The sequence below is a fragment of the Psittacula echo genome, assembly GCF_963264785.1.
Source record: "Psittacula echo genome assembly, chromosome: 7".
NCBI lineage: Eukaryota > Metazoa > Chordata > Aves > Psittaciformes > Psittacidae > Psittacula > Psittacula echo.
In genome coordinates this window covers 21,969,636-21,991,136 of record NC_137740.1, presented here as the reverse complement: position 1 = coordinate 21,991,136, position 21,501 = coordinate 21,969,636, and the positions used below count along the sequence as shown (strand labels likewise).

Sequence of the window (21,501 nt, the reverse complement as noted above, 5' to 3'; positions counted from 1 at the left end):
CTCTGTGTACATTTTCCAAAATGAAGTACTTTATATAATGTATTTATAATGATGAGTCCAGTGTGCAGTGAATTGCGACTGATCTTTTTCAGAAATGTGATATAGAAGCACTGTCTCTGTTTTCTGGCAACACTGTTCATGCTGCTGTGTTGATTGAGTTAGCAAATTTGATCCGCAGTGCATTTCTTTCAAAAGTGCTGAATGTATGATTCTAGCCACCGCCTCGTGTTTTGTGGCTGCTTTGCTGCATGTGTCTGTGGTGGAAAAGCAGTTGGCTATGTACAGTTCTTCAGTTCTACTGTCTGACATAGAAAGCTGGAGTTGGTTTTGGAAGTGGTGTTTGGAGAACCAGAAAGGTTAAGTCTTCCTGGAAATGAAAACACTCTGTTTTTGAAGTTGGTAAAATTGATTGTATTTGTTGGTTTTCTTTTTCTAGAGAGACAAGAAGAAAAACTGAAGAATAACAACAGGGACTTGTCAATGGTAAGACAATTAAAGCAAGTTCTCAACTATTGAAGATTTCAGTGAGCTTTCCAACAGAAAGACTTTATTCAGTTGGCAGACATAGCAGCTTGTCCTGAAAAGTTCTTCTGGATTGCTTTCTAATAGCTCATATGAGCCACTGAGTTCTCCAACAGTTACTCCTTCATCTCATGCCCAGCCTTAGCCATGTTCATCTTTAAAAGTCTCCATGATGCTTTCGAAGTAGAATTAATTTCCTCTTTTAAGTTTTGTTTTCATAATAATCCCATGCTGATTGGCTGTATAGGCTTAAGGAAAAAAAACAACCTGTGGAAGGTTACAGGACAATTCTTGAGCACTTTTTTTTGTCCTGAAGCAGCTCTTCACATCAGTGGTCCACTGTGGCTGCCTTTGTACCCAGCTGTTGACCAAACTTCTCTTGGAAGTTCTCCAGTTACTTTTACAATCACTCTGGCCTTCTGGGTCATATGTTTTCTTTCTGTATTCCAGTGGTGCTGTACAAAGCCTATTCCTAAGGGTGTGAGCTCGCAATCCCTCAGTGTAGGCCTGTTTTGATTATTTCTGACCTTTCTGCTTGCAGGTTCGAATGAAATCCATGTTTGCCATTGGTTTCTGCTTCACTGCCTTAATGGGAATGTTTAATTCCATGTAAGTATCAGCTTTCTGGATTTTATAGTGAATATATTCCCTACCTTCCCTCTGTCACCTGAAGTCTTATACTGATAGAGTCCATCCAAGAACCATAACTAAACTGTATAAAATGGATCAGTATTTCATAAGAGGATGCAGTTCTTTTGTCGCCCACAGAGACATTCTGTTCAACAGGGAACACTGCATGCTGGATGCAATCAAGTTGAACAAATTGCATTAGATATAGACAAAACTCTTAACGTCCTTTCTGTGTGGGAACATCTTGTTTAGGGCAACTTTGGTAAATGTCAGGTAGGCAGCTACAGGCGTCAGCTTTTTTGGCTTTGCTGTAATAGTGTAACTGAAGAATGCTCTTGCTAGCAAAACTGAGTTGGCTCCCTTGCACTCAGAAATGAGCTATAATTGTAGAATTCATTGTTGTCCTACTTAAGGTGATCAGTCAAGATAGTAACATGTTCAGGCATGGGCTCTAATCTTCCTTTGCTTTAAAAATGACCTGGGGTGGGTCTAGTATAAAAACAAACCCCCAAAAACCCACAACAACAACAAAAAATAACACTGACCACCCAAAAAAACCAGAAACCCCCCAAAAAACAAAACCCAAGCAAAAAAACAAGAACAAAACCTAAAATAACTAAACAAAGACAAAAATGCCCAAACTGGTTTGCATAGGTATAGACAGCTTTGTTTCAGATATGCAAAACCGAAAGACTGTGCTTGACTTTCAAAACTTGATTCGGTCTTGAAATGCAGGCTTCCTATTGTCTGATAAATCTGAAGGTGGCATGAATATAATAATTATAATCTTTGGAAAGCTATTTAATATCTGGGCAGTATACTTGTCCTGCCAACAGGAATTTATGTTCTTGGGCACCAAAATCTTTGGCCTCTGTGCTGGCAGTCCACAGGATACAGTCAATTGTTATTTTACTGCAGATCAGCAGGTGGGTAAATTGCAAACAGGGGGTAACATAATAACAAAAGTGGACTCTATTCAGGTCTGTGGACTCTGTTTGGCTTAGTCAGACTTCAGCATCTAGCATTCTCTGGAATGTTGTGAAACTGAGCAGAGAACACAGCACTAAAGGACTTCAGCATTTGAGTACAGTCTTGAGTCATTGATGTCTCATTGCACTGCACCCATAAGCAGGGATGGAGGTGCATTGTGAGTCATATGCCCAGCAACATAGCATGTGGGGGTGCAGGGATTTATAATGCGGCAGCTGAGATCTTCAAGTGCTTCCCTCACTATTTGGGTGCAATACAAACACCAACATTGCTTCTGCCCCTGAAACAAACTGAAAAAAAAACCCTAAAAAAACCCTCACCCTACTCTGCACACTTTCTTGGAGCAGAAGGAGGCAGTTCAGAGTATGCTACGACTGACAAGTGTGACAGGGTTATAAGTTCATTAAGAGGAGCAGTTAATTTAGAACGGAATTGAATTTTGTTAAATCCTGTGTGGCTCCTCCTTCTATAGATACTAACCTAAAAATCAGTTTATTGGTTTCTTCTCCTTTAGGTCCACAAAGTTTACTTGACTTGTTCTTCTTTTTGAGGATTCCTACCTACAGAGAACATGAGTGTAGACACAGAATTGATGAAGCTTTTGGGTGTATCTTTCCTTTAAACTGTCTGTTTAGAGGGAACCCTAACATGAGCAGCAGGAGTATTCAGAGACAGCAGTGATTGTTCAGATTGAAATAGCTCTCTTGCTAACAGCTGAAGCATTGAATTAAAATCTAAATATGTGGTTCTCTGGCCTTTGGGGCTAGATAGTTAAATTTCTGCTCCTGGTCTCAGTACAAGGTAGTATATTTGTTTCTGAATGGCAGCTTTGGTGGGTTGTGCCTGCACTGTCTGAAGCTGATAGAATGGTTTCATGGAGCTGATTCTCACATACTATCATTCTCTTGACATAGCTTAAAGAGCAGCTGCTTGTCTCAGGAGGACGGTACTTTAGTTATGAATTCAGTAGGCTCTTAGCTTCCCTCTAGGAAGCTGCTGTTGCCAGGTCATCCACGGAGGTGCTGTGGGTGTGGTATGAAAAAGAGGAAAAGGGTGGCTGACACCTGCAGTGGCTGTAGCCTGATTTGCTTGCCTCTCCTGTTCTTGAATGAGTTCATTTCTCTGGGGGACAAAAGGGGTTGGAATCACATGGAAGTAGCATGGTGTGCTGCCCTTTGGACAAGTACTATGCAGATGCTGCTACTCTGTGGCTAGGCACCTCACCTTTGCCAAGTGCCAGCTTAGCCAAAATGGAAATTACTGTGATGACTGCCTCTCTTTCTTAGAGTGCCAGTAGTAATAGGGCAGCAGAGGGGACCATGCTGGAAGGATATGTAAATGTCAAAAAGGCTGGTTTAAACCTGAAGTGCAGGATACTGAAGATGAGCAGCTGAATAATTGTTGTGGCTTAAAAGGTATATTAGGGCAGCGAGAGCTGTAGTGGTGGTGGCCTCCAAGCAAGTAGGATTTCTTCTGGAAAAGAAATTAGCTTCTGTGTGTTTCAGTTTTTTCTTGTCAGAAACTTCTTAATGCAGTCAATTCTCTGTCTTACTCTAGGAGTTGTGCATTTCATAACTGTGGAAACCTGCTGGAATTGAAAGCAGGTACCTTGGGTGCTGCTGCTGAAATACTTGTCATGCTCACAGCAGGAATAACGCAGAATTTTAAGCCACTGGGGGGATGTTACAGGGAGATAAACATCCGTTCCTGGCTCTTCTGCCAAACTGCCTGTGAGATGTAAACAAAGTTGGTGTGTGTGTTTGAGCTGTAGCTGTGTGACTGCGTCTCCACAGGAAAGAAGGCTCATTTAGGATATCTTGAAACAAGAAACACCTGTTAGAAAATCAGCACATGCAGAGGAAATAACATCCAAATATGCACATGCTGATGGGGCATCATACGCATTTACTTCAAAAGATTGGGTCCGGGTTGGGAGAAATTTTTGGAACTGGCCAGAATTCATATTCTGTCTTATGTCCTGGAATGTGGACCTGGAGGAGTTCCAGGAACAGGACAGGCCGCTTGGAGTATGCAGTATCATCCTGCCTCTGCACTGCCTGTATCTTCAGAGCTAATGCAGAGAAAACTATTGGTGTTAAAAATCGTTCTGTTGATGGCTCTCTTAAGCATCCTTCTTGTGCTAAGAAGCATAGTTGCTCTCGGAAAGGAAAAGGTGTCTTTGTCTTGCAGTCTGCGTATAAAAAGTGCTCTTGCTTAAAGCAAAGAATCTGTTGGCTTGCAGTAAGTGCAATACAGCAGGGTGATAGTCATCCATCTTTTATTCAAGTTCTGGGAAGTGATCTGGAGTGATAATAAAATGCACCAGTAAACTGCAGAACACCCAGTAAGAGTTTACAAACAGTCTTGTCCAGCTGATCACTTAAATCACTTTGAAACACTGGGTATGGCAAAACTGTTACTGAGTGAAGCCTGCTTAGCCTGTGGATGAACGGGTGTGGGGGGCTTTGCGAGAGAAGCTTTTTTAACTTATTTATACACTTCTTCATGGTGTATATAAAGGAGTTCAGGAGAAGGTAGCATGGCTTTTTAGCCTTCCATGTGGTCTTATCTGCTCTGGTGGCCTGTTGAAGAAGCTTACTCTTTCTATAGCCAAAGGCTCTTCTACTGTCCCCAGTTTTGATCCAGTGCTCTTTTTTTCCAGATTTGATGGCCGAGTGGTGGCAAAGCTTCCATTTATTCCTCTCTCGTACATCCAAGGTCTCTCCCACCGCAACCTTCTGGGTGAAGATTACACTGACTGTTCCTTCATCTTCCTGTACATTCTTTGTACAATGTCAATCAGACAGGTGAGTACATTGCTGTATCTGTTGCTTGCAGGGAAAGCATACCTCAGTCCATAAAGAGGAGTCTATTACTACTGTGCAGTTTTGCATTATAACTTTTGGTCTGTTTTGGATTTCTGTTTGTTTATTCTTATGCTTCATATCCAAAGCAATTTTAGGTTGGAATCAAAACCAGCCACTATCATGGACTGGTGTGGAAGACCTGACTGGAGGTTTACACTAGGTCGCTAGGATATAGTTGGCAGAAATGGGTTCCTTCCTTGTGTGTGTTTGTAAGATACCTTTGCAGATTGCCATACCAAGAGATTGTCTCCATGAGCAGACAATCTAAGAACTGCTTCTTAGTAATGATGACTTTTACAGTAATATGGGAAAAGAGAAGTGTAGCATCTTTAGGGGAAACTTCCTTTGTGACTTGAGGTTCTGTAAAGGTTAAATCAATCCACAAAGTTGCTGGGAAAGTGAGTAAAGTTAAACCTGTTGTTTTGGGTTTGTCCTTCCTGTTCTTGCTGATTGCCTATTTATTATTTTTTTTTTCTCCCTCCAGAGTCTTAAGAACTTTACCTTTGGTGTCAAGTCTTTCCCAGTACTAGGGATGTGATACAGAAGGGGAGTCTGGTATGATAAGCCAAGAGCAGGCTACACATAGCTCTCCAGCAAAGCTAGTTAGTCCTATCTTTTCAAAAGAGCAGCATCAGTGAGGTAAAGGAGGTGCCTGCTCAGGAACCTTCCTGAGCAGCTTAAGTGGCATAATGGCCAGTGAGGACAAGTGGATCTTCTCATTGCAACCAGATGTTTTCCAAACTTCCCCAGAGTGCTACTAGGCTCTGGAGACTGGAGAATGCTGGTGAAACCAGCTGAAAATTATCTGGTTTTCTGTATTTATATTTTCTTTTTCTTTGATTCACTTCCTGAATTCTTGCTGCTTTTCTCATTGACTGACTTGTTGCTTTTCCTCAGAAGGTGCCAAGGGACTTAGAGAAGCTTAAAGGAGATACGTAGGGGGAAGTGACATGTTATGCTGGCTGCGAAGAGAAGTTTGGATGAGCTTGATGGAGGAGCTTGATAGTAGAGAGTTCCTTTAGTCACAGAGTGTGTGCTAGTGAACATTGGTATGGGGTGGTTGTTTTGAAATTAATCTCTGCCCGATCCTGTGCAAAAGCAGATAACGAATTATAGAATAGTTGATGTTGGAAGAGTCACCTAGAGGTCATCTGGCTCACCCCTCACTCCAAACAGGGACCAGCTTCAGAGTACTAAAGGCCAGGAGCTTCCTCATCTGGTTGCTGCAAGACAAATATTGTTTCACTTCCCAGTGTGAGTGGGAGTGAAGGGAGCAGCGTTTGCTGCTTTGAAAGTAATCAGACCTTTTTTAGCTCATGGGATTATCTTCCTGAATTCCTGGGATGCTGTGGTCTGATGCTGCTCCTTCAGGCAATCTAGTCTGGTACTGCTCTGTGTTACTTGTTAATGGGAAGACCCTTTTTTGCAATGTTGCAGATTATTATATGAAACTAGCACTGTCAGCAAGATTTTTCTGCACCCACTGGGTTGATCGGGGAACTCCCTTGCTGAAATCCCCCATGGATTTTTTTTTTTTTTTTTTTTTTGTCCAAAAATATAATTACTGTGGTTAGTTCTAGTCCTGGGCATTTCTTGATGTTTCCTATTGTGAAATCTGTAGGTGGCATGAACTGAGTGGGGATCCAGTCTGGCTCTGGGCAGAAATGCCAAGCTGTTTGCAGTGGGTTGAGCTTTCAAGAGAAATTCCAGGAAAAAATTGCCCTTGTGCTTTAGAGTTCATGTGCCTGGTCCTGCAGAGGATAGAAGTTACTTTATTGGTTTGGAGAAGGGTGTTTTTGCTCTGAAGTGTTAGATTGCAGTCTTAGTAGTGCTGCCTTATCTATGTGATCATGGCTAACAAACCTACCCTTCTCCAGCTGGTAGGGCAACTGGGTTTCTTCCTGCTACATGGAGGAACGGCAGAGACCAGCCACACTTTGTGCAAAAGGGAAGAACTGAAGCTGTGATAGCTGGCATCTGCTCTTGTCTTAATTACTATTTGAAAAAACTTGGGTGATAACAGCATTGGGAAGAGGACTTTAAAGGGGTGTGAGAGGCCAGGGGAGAGGGGAAGAAAGTAATCAAGGGCTTAAAATGGTTCCAAAGACTTGCTTTTGATGTTTTTGATGACCTTAAGGTTGAAAGCTTTGTGACCCTTTGTGTTTCACTGTGTGGAAAAGGAGAAATTGCAAGTGCTCAGCTTTGAAACAGCTGTTAGCCCAGGGGAGGAGAACTGATGTGGGAGCTAGTGTCTGGCTGGATGCTGCTGACACAAGAGAAGGAGTGGACATGTCAGGGAACAGGTTGTGAACAAGCTAAGAAGACCATATATTCTTCAGGCTTTCCTTAATTCTTGGAGCTGCCTGTGAAAAGATTAAGGGCAGAGAAGAGAGATGTACCTTTATCGCTCAGAAGCAGAGGAACTCGTGTATGGGGAAAAAAAGTGACCTGGAGGAAAGTTCAGGGGCGTACATGAGGGTAGAGAGATTAACTGGACGGTGATTAAAATTACATTAGTGGGATGGACAGTAGCAGCATCAGGCAGTCTCTTCATGCAGTCCTCAGGCATGTGGGAGTGATAAACTCTTCAAACACTGACTGGGAAGCTTGCTGCCTGTGACCTGGCCAGCATCTCCTGAAATAGTCAACTTGCAGTGAGTAACTTCCTTTGCGCTGTTCCCAGCTCTCCCTGCCACGTAAATCCTGTCCCCTAGTTCCTCCTGCCTTCCTGTTTGGAGAGGAGGGTTGCTGGGAGAGGTCCTCCAAGGGTCCTTGAGCTGTTAGGTTTCAGCTGGGAAAGGCTGTGGCTTGGCTGGGTGAGACGCATAATGTCAGGGTTACATCCTCTGTCCCTCCTCCTGTTTCTGAGCTCCCAGCTTTCACCTGTGCTGTTTGTGGAGAGGGATATGTTGCTATTCCTTAGGCATTTGCTGGTCTTCATTTCCTTTTCACACATGCCTGAACTGTAGATTAGGCTGCTTCTCTCTGAATGTGTTGCCAGTGGGAAAGGGAGCCAGCAATTACCCCTACTGCCAGGAGTGCACTTTCCCACATGGTCTGATCTTGGGGCAGGAAGACTGTTGCTGCATTGGTTTTGAAACAAAAGCAGAAGCAGCTCCTGTCCTTGCAGTCATTTGAGGAAAGATCAGAAGAACTTAGATGAGGAATTTGGATCCTTAAGTCTTGCAGTCTTCCCTCCTTACTCCTGAAGGTGATGGCCTTGTTTGTGTTGAAAACAGACTCTACAAACTGCCTTGTGCAACATGGCCCACAGATTTCTGCTGGACCTTGGCTCAGCCCTGGTGTTTCCAGTTGTGTAGACTTCAGGACTGCTGACTTGTAAAACTTGCTTTGCAACTGGTGCAGGAGCCTAGCTGTCTTCCACAGCAAGGAGGGAGACGAGTATGGAAGGATGATGCTGGAGACTGTGGTCTTGAATCTTGTGGACAGAGAAGCTGTCGTTTCTCTTCCTCATGGAACTGTTCAAGCAGATGTATTAAACTTTTTAGCACTGCAGTTCTCCTCTCTCTTGATACTTAAAGGAACAGGGAGGAGGCAGTGCACGCTTACTTTCTTCCATGGATGCTCTTCTAGGATCATTAGCGTTCTCCACAAGTGAGGCAGTACAGACCTGATAGGATCCTGGTCCTGCCTGCTGCTGACTCAGCAGCACCCTCTGGTGTTGCTGACTCTGTCAGCTGCTTTTGGTTTCTCCTTTCTGTCCATCTCTTGACTAAGTTAGCACCAAGTAGAGGAACCACACGAAGGAGTCTCCCAAAGCTAAATGCTGTAATATATATTCAGTTGCTGAATATCAACCAGTAGCTGACTGATGTATGCCATGGACTGGACCTGATGTAATTCTTTTGTAAGTGTTCCCATCCCTTCCTTTACTTTCATGCTTGTGTGTGGACTGAAACCTTCCTTTCCATAGTCTCCACCTGGAACAATTCCCGGTTTTGGTTGGTTACTTGGTTTATTTAGTTTGTTCTCCTTCCATGACTGAAAAGCTCAAGACTCTATGACCCTGCTATCTGACTTATCCTGACAGTTATTTTTGAGATGACACTAGCCAGGACTCAGCTGGTGACATGAGGAGGGCATGGGTGTTTTCTTCTTTCTCTTTCATGAGATGTCCCCATCTTGCTAGCACTGCATGAGCAGCATCTTGAGCTGTAGTTATTTACATTAAGGATGATACTGAAAAAACTTCTAGCTCTTTATATTTTGCAACAGTGGAACTACAAAAGGAATTTCACAAAAAGGGAGAAAAACATCAAATTTAAATCTCTTGTGAATTTTTAGTTGATGTCTGCTGCTTAGTTCTTTCCTTGTTGTTTTCCACTGAAACACCCTGCTCAGATGCAGATGAGGTCATCTTAATAGTCAGGTTTTGGGTTTTGCTACATATGCCTTGTTATGCTGCATGTCTCCACTGAACCATTGTTCAGTTTGCATCACTAGCATTCATGTTAATTCTGTGCCTAAGCTCCTGACTCGAATTTGGCACATGTTCTGGTTGCCATGTTGCTGACCCACATTCTGGCTGCATTAGGAGAGAGCCTTCCTCACCAGCTTGCAGACCCTCAGGCTCTGATGGCTGCTATCAACAGTGTTTTCTGGAACTTGTGAAAACTGAGGGCTGATTTGGTTCTGTCTGTGAGCAGATGTTGGGAGCCTGTTCCTGTGTATACACTGTAGTTAAGTTGCAAAGATAACTGTTGTAGGTTCATCTTAAACCAACCCATATGCAGAGACATTAACAAGGTATCTACCAACTGACTGTGGTGCGTAGCTGAAGGTAGGAAAGAACTGTCATCCAAAATATGGATTTAATGATCAGAAAGCACTTGTTGAGGTGGGGAAGAGTGGCCCAGCTCTAACTGTAGCTGTTGTGGATGATGGCTGTCTGACTCTGTGCTAAGTTTTTTTGCATACATAGGGATAGAGGTCCAATATATATTAGCCAGCTTGGTAAGGCTGTGTGAGTGAGAACCTGAATCTCTTGAAACTAGTGGCAAGCTGTATTTGTGAGAGTTGGGATTTCTGCTTTGTCACGGTCTGACACCATCCTGTTCTTCTGCTCTTGTTTTTGCAGAACATCCAGAAGATGCTCGGTCTTGCTCCTTCCCGGGCTGCCACCAAGCAAGCAGGGGGCTTCCTTGGCCCACCACCTCAGGCAGGAAAGTTCTCCTAAAGCACAGTTAACAACCTTCATAGAAGGTCTGACCGGTGCACAAGACTGCCTTTGGGAGGTAACAAGATGGGATCCTGCACCAGGCTTCACAGCTCCAAAACCAGCCTATGCAGTATTGGCCACAGTCTTGGAAACATCTTCCATTTGGAGTATTCTACCAGCAGTTGTTTGCTTATCAAACCAAGAAAGTTCTCAGAAGATGACCTTTTGTTTCTGAGAAATAAATGGCATGGGCATGTTTATTTAGATGTCTCCTAATTGTGTGGTAGGACAAGTAGAAATACATTGATTTAGTGCAGTTGATTTAGTTTACAGCATGGAAGTCAACTTGGTTGGCAAGAGTGACTTGGTTGCAAAGTAGACAGTTTGGAAAATTCAGAATGATCATGCTGTGAAGTGACTCTCTTATCTTAGCCATACTGGCTATAGTCCTGAGCAAGTAGGTGTGCCCTTCACGAAGCTTCCATCGTGGAGGGTGAGATTTTTTGTTGGCTCAGGTGACTGTAGGCAGCAGAACCTGCCCCAGTGCCAGCTGCTCTCGGAGACTGCAGGTGTTTCTGCATGTACTGTCAGCATGTGTCTTCCTGGCAGAGTACAGCCCCCCAGTGTTTTTTGTGGTGTTAGGTGGCTTCTGTAAAAGTTGCTTACTTAGGCAGAATCTGCTGAATTACAGAAACAAACCTGACCTGCAGACTTGAGCAAACTGTTAAATTATGTCAGTATCATCCACTGCTACTCAGCTCTTTATTGCCTGAGTGGTTATCACAGCAGTGTTTTTGCTCGTGCTCCTTGACTTTATTGCTAAACAGACTGATGATCATCAGTACATCTCTTAAAAAGCTTCACTCTTGGGCCAGGAAACTCTCCACACTGTCTCCTGCTTCACCAATTAACTGTCTGTATCAATCTTGTTGGCTGGAACCTGCTCACCTTGTTTAAAAAGGGTGAATAAATCTTAGTGCGACTCAAGTTAGGCTGTAACCTGAGGGGCTATTGATTTTCTTGCTTCGATGACCAGAGATTTATCATGGGGTACTTACTGGGAAGTTTTTTACTAGATGCATGGCAAGGGGATAAATCTGAAACACCTTACACAGCGTGCAGCAGGTGCAATACCATGTTAAATAGTGAATATTGAGTTAATTCTCGCTGTTTTATAGAGTACGCACACATCGCATCACACCACACCACACGGTCGCTTGGGGAGGGGAGCTAGTTGCACACGGTACTCCGTAATACCTCCGAGCCGCCAGAGGGAGCCCGAGCGCTGGGCAGGGCTGCGGGCTCTGCCACACCGCGGCGCGCAAGCAGTCGTGCGGGTAGGGGTGGTGTGGAACCCGGGACGCAGTGGTAAAAGGTGGCGGCGGAAGCGGCGATAGCGGAAGCGGTGTTCTGGAGCCTGTCGGTTCTTCTCCCGTGGGGTTTCCCCAACCCACCGCATTCACCCGACGGCCCAGCCGATGCTGGCGTGGACCCGGTTGTAGCCCTTCATTCCTTCTCTCTTCGTGATCCGGTCCAGACTCGCCATGAGCAGCGCTACCGGCACCGTCACCATCCACCAGCCCCTCAACTACCGGGCGGGCGCCCGCGTTCATCCGGCCGACGGCGGGCAGGCTGAGGAGGTGTATGAGCCTGCCACAGGTACAGCCCTGCTCTGTCTGCTTGGGGGGGGTTTGACCCTGCGCTGAGACGCGGGGTCTGTGCCCGGAGTTGCCTCCTTGTATTTGCCTGCAAGGGTCAGACGCTTTCGACTTCTCCCGCCGTCAGATGCTGCCTGTGAAGGCGTCCGTAACGCCGTGGTGGTCTGATGGCTGCATTTTAGCCTCCTGCAGTGCAGGTCCATTGTCAGACTTCTCAGCATAAATCAGCTATGACTTGCTGTCAAACAAATAATCGAGTGGTGCCTGATCTTGGCAAATAACACGATTTAAATATTTCTAAATTTTTTTTTTTTTTTTTTAAACTGGAGGTATGTAGGTTTCAGCAGAATCATTTCAAGAAAGATAGCTTTTTAACTATGCAGAGCAATATGTAACAGAGCCCTGAGGCTGGTGGTAGAAGTATAACAAGCTCCAGTGGGGAACAGAGGAATTTTGTAATGAGTTGGAGCTAATTAGTAACAAGAACACGACTGTGGAGAATTACTGATGTTTAAATCAGAGCAGCTGAATTGCAGTGCCTCTTCTATAGTCAATTAAAAACCAGTGGAATCACAGCGTGAAGTTGTGTAGCCTGGTAGAGATGACTGAAGTCTTTGTGTTTTGATGCAAGATAAACTACATTCTTCAGTGCCCTTTTTCTGAGACTTCTGTCATATTTATTGCATGTTTAAAATGTTCCCAGGTCGTGTGATATGCAAGGTGCTCTGCTCTGGGGAGAAGGAAGTTGATCTGGCTGTGCAGAGTGCAAAGGCTGCCTTTAAAATATGGAGTCAGATGTCTGGCATGGAGAGAAGCAGGGTGCTGCTGGAGGCTGCCAGAATTATTCGGGTATGTTCTGGGAGCTCACCTCTTCTTTTAGAGAAGTTCTGTCTCTGAGCTTTCATGTGGGTTAATGTGGCTGCTGGGGGCTTCCAGCAGGACTTCCTGAGGTCCAGAAGGAACACAAGAATTAAAACCCACCTGTGACCAGAAGACAGTAGGCTGGCTTTGGCAGGGCTTTAGTCTGTCGCTGTATTGAAGACCAGTGTGTACCTCCTATGTTTAATTCTGTTAAAAGACACAAAACTAAAGCCATCCAGTTGACATCTTTCAGGGCTCTTAACGTCTTTTCATAGCTTCAAAAATAAAGCTTCACTGCATGCAGTTTTAAAGTTGAAATTGTGTAACTGTTGCATTGTTGAACTTTTCAGCTTGTCAAGACCCTGCTGTCATGTGACTGGAGTAGGCCTTGTTTTAGCACTAAAAATATTGGAATGCTGACTTTTAGATAGCAGATAACACACATGGGAGAGGATACAAGAAAGCTAGCTTTATCACAAACTCCTTTGTGAGATAACATGTTCTTAGATGTTAACATTAAGGCACAGATTTGTAAGAAACCAGACTTTCTTTCCCTGGTATGTGTATGTGATGAGAGAACTTTTTTTTTTTTTAGCCGAACTTCTGTTTTTGCCAGACTTCCACTGCAGGATACTATTTCTGCCTGGGATATGGTCTGTTAAAGGACAATTCACAGCTGTATTGCTTCGTTTGTCCTTCACTAAGTCCTCTGGTTCCATTTTGATCTTGCTGTTTGCTCTTCTTCCCAGTCTGTTGTTTGCCAGGTGGCTTCTAAGTTCAGGTTTGCTCATCTTTTAGATAAACAGGGATGTTAAGCAAGACTGGACAAGCAGGGAACCTCAGTGTTTGTCTGACATTCCCCTATGGTCAATTGCCCCAGGGAAATTGATAAATAGCAGTTGGGAATGTACATTTCAGAGATGACAGTTTCTCACAGCAAAGCCTGACTTACTGGTTGCAGAGTCTTGTTTGGGACTTATGTGCTTGGGAAGCAGCTATCTCATTGTGGAGTTCTGCTACAGGCTTCTCTAATGTGTCACTGCTCTATGCCTCTCACAGGAGCAGAGAGAAGAAATTGCCACCATGGAAACCATCAACAATGGGAAATCCATCTTTGAAGCCAGAGTGGACATCGACATATCCTGGCAGTGCCTGGAGTACTATGCAGGACTGGCAGGATCTCTAGCTGGTGAGAACGTTAGCAGAGTTTGCTCTTTACTCTCTGTCCTGCAACTCACATTCTCTGGTAACTTCATGGCACAAAACCGTCTTTGCTGCTGATTTCTCTAAGAGATGGACTGTTGCTTTTTTCTGAAGATCTTGGAGGGATTTTCAGAGCTCTCTACCTAATGCTGCTGTGTTCTGTTGCAAATTACACACCTTCTGTGAACTTGCTGGGGTAAAAGCCGCGTCTCTGTTCCAAATTAAAGTGAGTTCTGGCCCTTGAAGCTCTGATGAGACAGGTAGGGGCTTTATTTTACTTCTGGCTGTTTCTTTTCTTTGCAGGTGAACACATCCAGCTTCCAGGGGGATCCTTTGGGTACACTCGGAGAGAGCCCCTCGGGGTGTGTGTTGGGATTGGAGCCTGGAATTACCCTTTCCAAATTGCCTGCTGGAAGTCTGCCCCGGCCTTGGCTTGTGGTAATAGAGACTCTGCCTACACAAGCTTCTCCTTGAAGCCAAATCATCCTGTGGGAAAGAGTGTTTTGGGGGATGAAGTCTAGGATTACCTTGAAGGAGGTGTTAAAGGATTAGCAGAACATTCAAGCTGCTGCTCTGGCAGGAAGAGAAAAGAAATGGAAGTGAAAACATGGCAGATGCCAATAGGGTGGGAGTGCATAAGGAGAAAGGCTGATTGCATGGCTTTGTACCATATAAAGAAGGTCTCTGGAAATGTCTGCAGTTCAGGGTCAGCAGCACCATCTTCCCCAGACTTTCCCAGCAGGAAAGTGCAGTTAGTCTGTTTTGCTGGTTGCAGTGTTCATCTGAAACTGTTTCCCATTCTCTTCGGGGGGATCTTTGGGGATATGTTGAGACAAACTCATTGTGTGGGGTGAGGTTTTTTGTTCGTTTGGGGTTTTTTTTCCGCCTTTTAAAGCAGTTCAAGTGTTAACCCCACCTTGTCTCTGTCTGCATTCCCCTAGGCAATGCGATGGTCTTCAAGCCTTCTCCCTTCACCCCCATTTCAGTGGTGAAGTTGGCAGAGATCTTCACAGAGGCTGGTGTGCCCAAAGGGCTCTTTAACGTGGTGCAGGGTGGGGCAGCCACAGGCCAGTTCCTCTGTCATCACCCAGATGTGGCCAAAATCTCTTTTACTGGCAGTGTGCCAACTGGCATGAAGGTAAGGGCACCTTTGCAGTCAGGGATGCAAGAGGTCTGTAGTGCTGGCCTTTGTGGTGTGTTGCAGATGCCAATACCTTCTTGAGCTTTTGTGCATGAGGCTTGTAAAGATGGGGTGGGAGTCAGCACATTTCAGTCTGAGCAAGGAGCTTGCACGTACAAATGACACAGAGTTACTCTGGGGCTCCCATTAGCCCACTGGGCACTGGCTTGGGCGCTCAAATCTTTTTAGAGAACCCCATGGTCATCTTCCCTTATGTAGACACTGGTTGCAGTGAAGTCTCTGAGCTGCTACAGTGGCTATCTATGTGGGGAAGAGGGTATGTAAAACAGCAGTGCTAGGAAATTATATGAATGTTTCTGGCAGTAATAGTTCACTTTAGCTGCTTAGAGTCTGCGGGTTTTAAGCAGGTTAGTTTCTGTGAATTTCTTAAGCTCAGTTTATTCTTCAAAAATTAAAAGTCCCTAGAAAGACTTCTAGAAATAAATTCTGATTTGAAAGAGGGGAACCTCGTGAAGATTAACAAGTGCAAGTGCGAGGTCCTGCATATGGGTTGGGGCAATCCTAAACACAGCTACAGGATGAGCAGAGACTGGATTGAGAGCAACCCTGAGAAGGACTTGGGGGTATTGGTTAAATGAGAAGCTCAACATGAGCCGGCAGTGTGCGCTCACAGCCCAGAAAGCCAACTGTATCCTGAGCTGCATCAAAAGGAGCGTGACCAGGTGACCAGCAGGTTGAGGGAGGGGATTCTCCCCCTCTACTCTGGTGAGACCCCATCTGGAGTACTGCTCTGGGCTCCCTAACATAAGAAGGATGTGGACCTGTTGGAATGAGCCTAGAGGAGGGCCACAGAGATGGTCAGAGAGCTGGAGCACCTCTGCTATGGAGAGGTGCTGAGAGAGTTTGGTTTGTTCAGCCTGGAGAAGGCTCCAGGGAGACTTTAGAACAGCTTCTAGTGCCTAAAGGGGGCTTACAAAAAAATCTGAAGAGGGTTTTTTTACAAGAGCATATAGTGACAGGACAAGGGGAAATGGCTTTAAGCTGAAAGAGGGTAGACTTAGATGAGATACTAGGAAGAAATTCTTTACTGGGAGGCTGGTGAGGCAGTGGCACAGGTTGCCCAGAGAAGCTGTGGCCGCCCCATCCCCGACGGTGTTCAAGGCCAGGTTGGATGGCGCTTAGAGCAACCTGCTCTAGTGGAAGGTGTCCCTGCCTGTGGTAGGGAGTTGGAACTGAATGATCTTTAAGGTCCCTTCCAACTCAAACTATTCTGTGAAATGTTGCCCTTGAACACACTATATGTGTGTACCTGTGGGGTGCAGTGACACAGGTGCAGTTACAGCTGTCCTTAGCTTACACTGAGCACGAGACTTCCTGTAAATGAGTCCTCAGGTTTTGTTGGTTTTATCTTCAGAAAATAACAAGAATCAAACCCTCTGAAACCATCCCTAGTTTGAACTACACACATCTAGGAAACTCAGCTTGCCCTTTGTGCTGCTTCTGTTGGTGAAGGGCCCTGCAGGAACTAAACCTTTTGGGTCTCTCTTCCCTCCCTCCACAAGCCTTCCCTTTGCCAGTGGGTCAGTTGTCTCTTCTGTCCTTGTTTCCCTCAGATTATGGAGATGGCAGCTAAAGGCATCAAGCCAGTCACCTTGGAGCTGGGGGGCAAATCCCCCCTTATCATATTTTCGGACTGTGCTCTGGAGAATGCTGTGAGTGGAGCCCTCATGGCCAACTTCCTTACACAGGGTGAGGTGTGTGTCCATGCGGCAGGAACAATTCTCCCCAGTGAGGTGGAGGGTTTGAGAATGGGGCAGCAGAGCCAGGCTGTGGCCTTTTGTATTGAGGGATGCCCTGATGCCCCTATCTTGTCATGCATTTCCCTGTGCAGTGTCACAAAGGATCAGAAGGGATGTCCTTGCAAAAGGTAGTATATATTGTCCCAGCAGAGTGTCTTAGCTGATGCCCTGTCCTTCCCAGAAGTGGAACTTCTCTAACAGCCAGTACCCAGCTCAGAGCAGCTGTTCCTGTGCTGGTGTCCTCTGGAGGGGCAGCAGGTTCCAGTCTCGTGTGCTAAGCCATGGCCCTATGGGACTCTCTCTGTCCCAAATTTGGGATCTCCACATGTACTGCAGGTTTTTTGAAATCCTGCTGGCAAATGGGCTTACCAGGTTCATCTCTGGGAGCTGAAAAGTCAGCTAAAGTTCTCTTCTGCTTGTGACTTGATGCAGTTTTGCCACCTGGTGGCATCAGGACTATTATGTCCAGCGTGGACTGTTCAGTACAGTCATGAGCAGCAGGGTAATATAGTCTTCTTTGTTTCCAGGGACAAGTTACCTGATTTAGTAGCTGTGGAGGTGCTTTCCTGAGAACCTTTGTAGCAGGAGCCAAACAAAGAAGGATTGTGGAGTGCTTGTTGTGTGTCGTGTACTGAACCACCTGTCCTGTATCTCAGGTGTGCTGCAATGGCACGCGGGTATTTGTGGAGAGGAAGATACTGGATGTCTTTACAAAGGAGGTGGTGAAACGCACACAGAAAATCAAAATTGGAGACCCGCTTCTGGAAGACACGCGGATGGGAGCCCTCATCAACCGACCCCACCTGGATCGTGTCCAGGGCTTTATCAAGCAGGCGAAGGAACAGGTGAGATTGTGATGCTGCCTTGTGACTGCCCTGAAATATCACTGTCTTGTTAGACAAACAGTCCAGAGCTGCTTTCCTGCCCCATGCCTTCCAGTTCAGCTGGTTTTATTTCTCTGTTGCGGTTGAATTACTCGGTAAGTGTCTTGGGCCACTAGATAAATAAGACTGGGACCTGATGAGATGCATTGCAGCATCCTCAGGTAACTGGCTGATGTAGTTGCCAAACCACTCTCCATGATACCTGAAAAGTCACGGCAGTCAAGTGACTGGAAAAAGGGAAACATTGCACCCATTTTTAAGAAGGTTATAAAGGAGGACCCTGGGGACTACTGACCTGTCAGCCTCACCTCTGTGCCTGGGAAGATCATGGAACGGATCCTCCTAGAAGCTATGTGAAGGCATATGGAGGGCAGAGCAGTGATTCAAGACAGCCGGCATGGCTTCACCAAAGTCAGGCAAGTCCTGCCTGACCAACCTAATGGCCTTCAATGATGGAGTGACTACATTAATAGACAAAGGAAGAAGTATGGATGTTGTGTATCTGGACTTCTCTAACGCCTTTGACACAGTCCCCCACAACATCCTTCTTTCTAAATTGGAGAGAGATGGATTTGATGGTTGGACTGTTTTGCGGATGAGGAATTGGATAGTTGCATCAGAGGGTAGTGGTCAATGGCTCAATGACCAGATGCAGATTGGTAATAGGGGTGTGCCTCAGGGGTCTGTAATGAGACTAGTACTGTTTGTTATCTTCATCAGTGACACAGGCAGTGGGATTGAGTGCACCCTCAGTAAGTTTGCTGATGACACCAAGCTGAGGAGTGCAGTTTACATGCCTGAGAGATGGGATGTCATCCAGAGGGACTTGGACAAACTTGAGAAGTGAGCCCATGTGAACGTCAGGAGGCTCAGCAAGGCCAAGTGCAAGGTGCTCCATATGTGTTGGGGCACACCCTGGTATCAGGACAGTCTTGGAGATGAAGGGATTGAGAGCAGCCTTGAGGAGAAGGACTTGGGGGTACTGGTGGATGAAGAGTTGGATGTGAACCCACAGTGTGCACTTGAGGCCCAGAAAGCTGACTGTATCCTGGGCTGCGTCAAAGTGTGACCAGCAGGTTGAGGGAAGAGAATTCTGCCCCTCTACTCCACTCTCTTGAGACCCTGCCTGCAGTACTGTGTTCAGCTCTGGGCTCCCCAGCCTAAGAAGGGTGTGGACCTTTGGAGTGAGCATGGAGGAAGGCCACAAAGAGGGTCAGAGGGCTGGAGCACCTCTGCTATGGAGACAGGCTGAGGGAGTTGAGCTTCTTCAGCCTGGAGAAGAAAAGACTCCAGGGAGACCTTGTTACAGTCTTCCAGTACCTAAAGGGGGCTATAAGAAAAATGGGGACAAACTTTAGCAGGGCCCGTTGCAACAGGACAAGGGATAATGGTTTTAAAGCAAAAGAGGGTAGATTTAGACTACATATATAGAATGAATTATTCACTATGAGGGTGGTGAAACACTGGAATGGGTTTCCCAGAGAGGTGGTAGATACCCCGTCCTTGGAAACATTCAAGGTCAGGTTGGGTGGAGCTCTGAGCTATGTCAGCTGTGCAGGATGCTCCTCTGCTTGGCTCTTTTTCAGGGGGCAGAGGTTCTGTGTGGTGGGGACCTATATGTGCCAGATGACCCGAAGCTGAAGAATGGCTACTACATGAGACCCTGTGTGTTAGGTATGATCCTTCCTATTCACGGCAGTGCAGTCTTCTACGTGGATGTTGCTGAGTTTCTTCTAGAGAAAGCTGTGTTCAGTGTAACCTGTCTCTGTGCATGTCCACAATGGGGGCAGACACTCATATGGGTATCCAGAGAAGTCTCTGCTGTTGAAGGGTCCAACAGGAATTGTGCAGTTTGTGCCTTTGCTGCCTTGACATGCAGGATGGGACTTGCTCCTTTGCTAGCCAAGCTGAGGGGGAGGGGGGGCTGTGCAGTGCTGAGTGCTAGATTGAAGGCTGTGTGGGTTGCTGAATGCACAGGCTGTGCAACTAGAACTTCCTCTTAAAGCACATGTGCTCTGCCATGCTTCCAGGGAATTGTACAGATGACATGACATGTGTTAAGGAAGAGATCTTTGGGCCTGTCATGTCCATTCTGCCATTTGACACTGAGGAGGAGGCTGTGGAAAGAGCTAACACCACCAAATTTGGCCTGGCAGGTGGAGTCTTCACCAGGTATGACTGGAAAGTGTGGCTGGTGTGGAAGCAGTCTAGGGAGGGGAGAAGAAGGGAAATACTGTGACAACTTGATGTTTGTCTTGCAGTGCCTGGCATACAAATGGATATCCTCTTCCAGAAAAGCTGGAGCAAGGGATTGGTGAAAGGGAACTTTATAAATGACTATGCATCTCCTCCTGTTTTTTTCTGAAGGGCTAAGTGGAGCCAGCTGTCCTTTAGACTCCTTCCAGCCTGTGCTTGGCCTGCTGCCTGGCTTCCTGCACCTCCAGGTGACATGCAGCAGGAGCCTGCTATGCTGCTGAAAGCATGCAAAGACAGCTGTTGGCTGTTTGCCGTAGTCTGCTTTGCTGGTGTCCTTGTCCTGCCTTTTCAGATCAGTTTTGAATGTACTTGGGAATAGGTGATGTGTCCTTTGAGCTGGAAAAGACAGAGTAGGGCAGGTCAGACTCTGAAAACCGCTGTGACCTGCTGACCTTTCTCTAGTGGTGTGTTAGCTGGCAGGGAAGGAGGGGGTGAATGGGAAGGGATACAGCTAAACTGCCCTTTTCCTGCAGGGATATCCAGAAGGCTCACAGGGTAGTGGCTGCTCTCAAGGCTGGGATGTGCTTCATTAATAACTACAACCTCAGCCCTGTGGAGCTGCCTTTTGGAGGATACAAGGCATCAGGTGAGCTCTGTTTGACCTTCCCTGGTATGACTACATGCCAGTTAGATGGGGGTGTGAGTGGTACCTGGTACTGCATGGAGCTGTATTCTCACTTCTGGCTTGTCCCTGCAGGATTTGGCAGAGAGAACGGACGGGCAGCCATTGAGTACTACTCGCAGCTGAAGACTGTCTGTGTGGAGATGGGTGACGTGGAATCAGTGTTTTAATGCCTCTGGGGTTGGCTCAAGGGAGCATCAACTAGTTCTTGCTTGTTAGGCAGAGATACAGATCATGTACACAGCAATAAAGTGCTCTAAAATTGTAAGTAAGTGAAGTGCCTGGGAGGGGAGACAGTGCTGGAGCATCATTTATCCACCCTCCCCCTGCAATATAAGGGCCTGCCTGGTTCAGGATGGGATCCTCTGAGTAGGAGGTAGCAGTGTGGCTTTCAGCAGCAGCTCATTGCAGCTAAGTAGGTGTTACCAGAAGTTTATCAGTAGCAGAGGTCTTGCACAGGCTCTTTCTAGTGCAGCATGCACCTTCCACCATCAGTCAACTTTTTAAAAGGTATGTCCCTACTCAATGCATGTATAAACTCTTGGACATTGATACCCTGTATAGCTACAGGTTCCATCTGCCCTCTTGACTACATAAATCTTAAAGGTAGGATTGTTCATTTCCTCTAGCTCCCGTAACACAAGTTTTGCTTTTTCTGTCCGTGCCTCACGTCTAAGGTGGAACAAGCTAATGCCACCTGGGACAGGCATGGCCCTGAGAATCATCCCCACAGAGCAGGGAGCACAACCAGGGTCCAGCATAGGTCAGAGTCCTGCTGCTCTTAAACAAATGCTGTTTGACTTCCTTCCTATAGGCCTACTCTTCTTTATAAAGATGATCAAGCAACAACTTTAAATGCTTGCCAACAGACTTTTTTTTTCTTTTTGTA

General features: G+C 45.9%; 2 protein-coding genes across 6 annotated transcripts in view; both read left to right on the top strand.

The window, feature by feature from the left end:
* The window catches only part of TMCO1 (transmembrane and coiled-coil domains 1), a 22,156-nt gene extending 10,747 nt beyond the window's left edge, over window positions 1-11,409 (top strand). For 2 of the 3 annotated variants that reach the window (XM_080622956.1, XM_080622957.1), the window contains exons 4-7: window positions 437-483; window positions 1,064-1,131; window positions 4,805-4,949; window positions 10,108-10,581. In XM_080622956.1, the coding sequence (XP_080479082.1) occupies window positions 437-483; window positions 1,064-1,131; window positions 4,805-4,949; window positions 10,108-10,206 (359 nt within the window). In that variant the 3' untranslated portion in view covers window positions 10,207-10,581. Of the gene's footprint in view, window positions 1-436; window positions 484-1,063; window positions 1,132-4,804; window positions 4,950-10,107; window positions 10,582-11,366 lie in introns of those variants that run through there. The other variant, XR_013957391.1, reaches the window with a different exon arrangement.
* ALDH9A1 (aldehyde dehydrogenase 9 family member A1) lies at window positions 11,410-21,501 on the top strand. 3 transcript variants are annotated; one of them, XM_080622953.1, is made up of 11 exons: window positions 11,410-11,847; window positions 12,550-12,695; window positions 13,767-13,896; window positions 14,214-14,348; window positions 14,852-15,048; window positions 16,665-16,805; window positions 17,507-17,695; window positions 19,321-19,408; window positions 19,765-19,906; window positions 20,464-20,576; window positions 20,688-21,501. In XM_080622953.1, exons 1-11 carry the CDS (start codon window positions 11,733-11,735, stop codon window positions 20,780-20,782), a joined length of 1,491 nt encoding a protein of 496 aa, XP_080479079.1. In that variant the 5' UTR covers window positions 11,410-11,732; the 3' UTR covers window positions 20,783-21,501. The 3 variants fall into 3 exon arrangements, with proteins under 3 accessions (XP_080479079.1, XP_080479081.1, XP_080479080.1); XM_080622955.1 differs by lacking the exon at window positions 12,550-12,695; XM_080622954.1 differs by lacking the exon at window positions 16,665-16,805.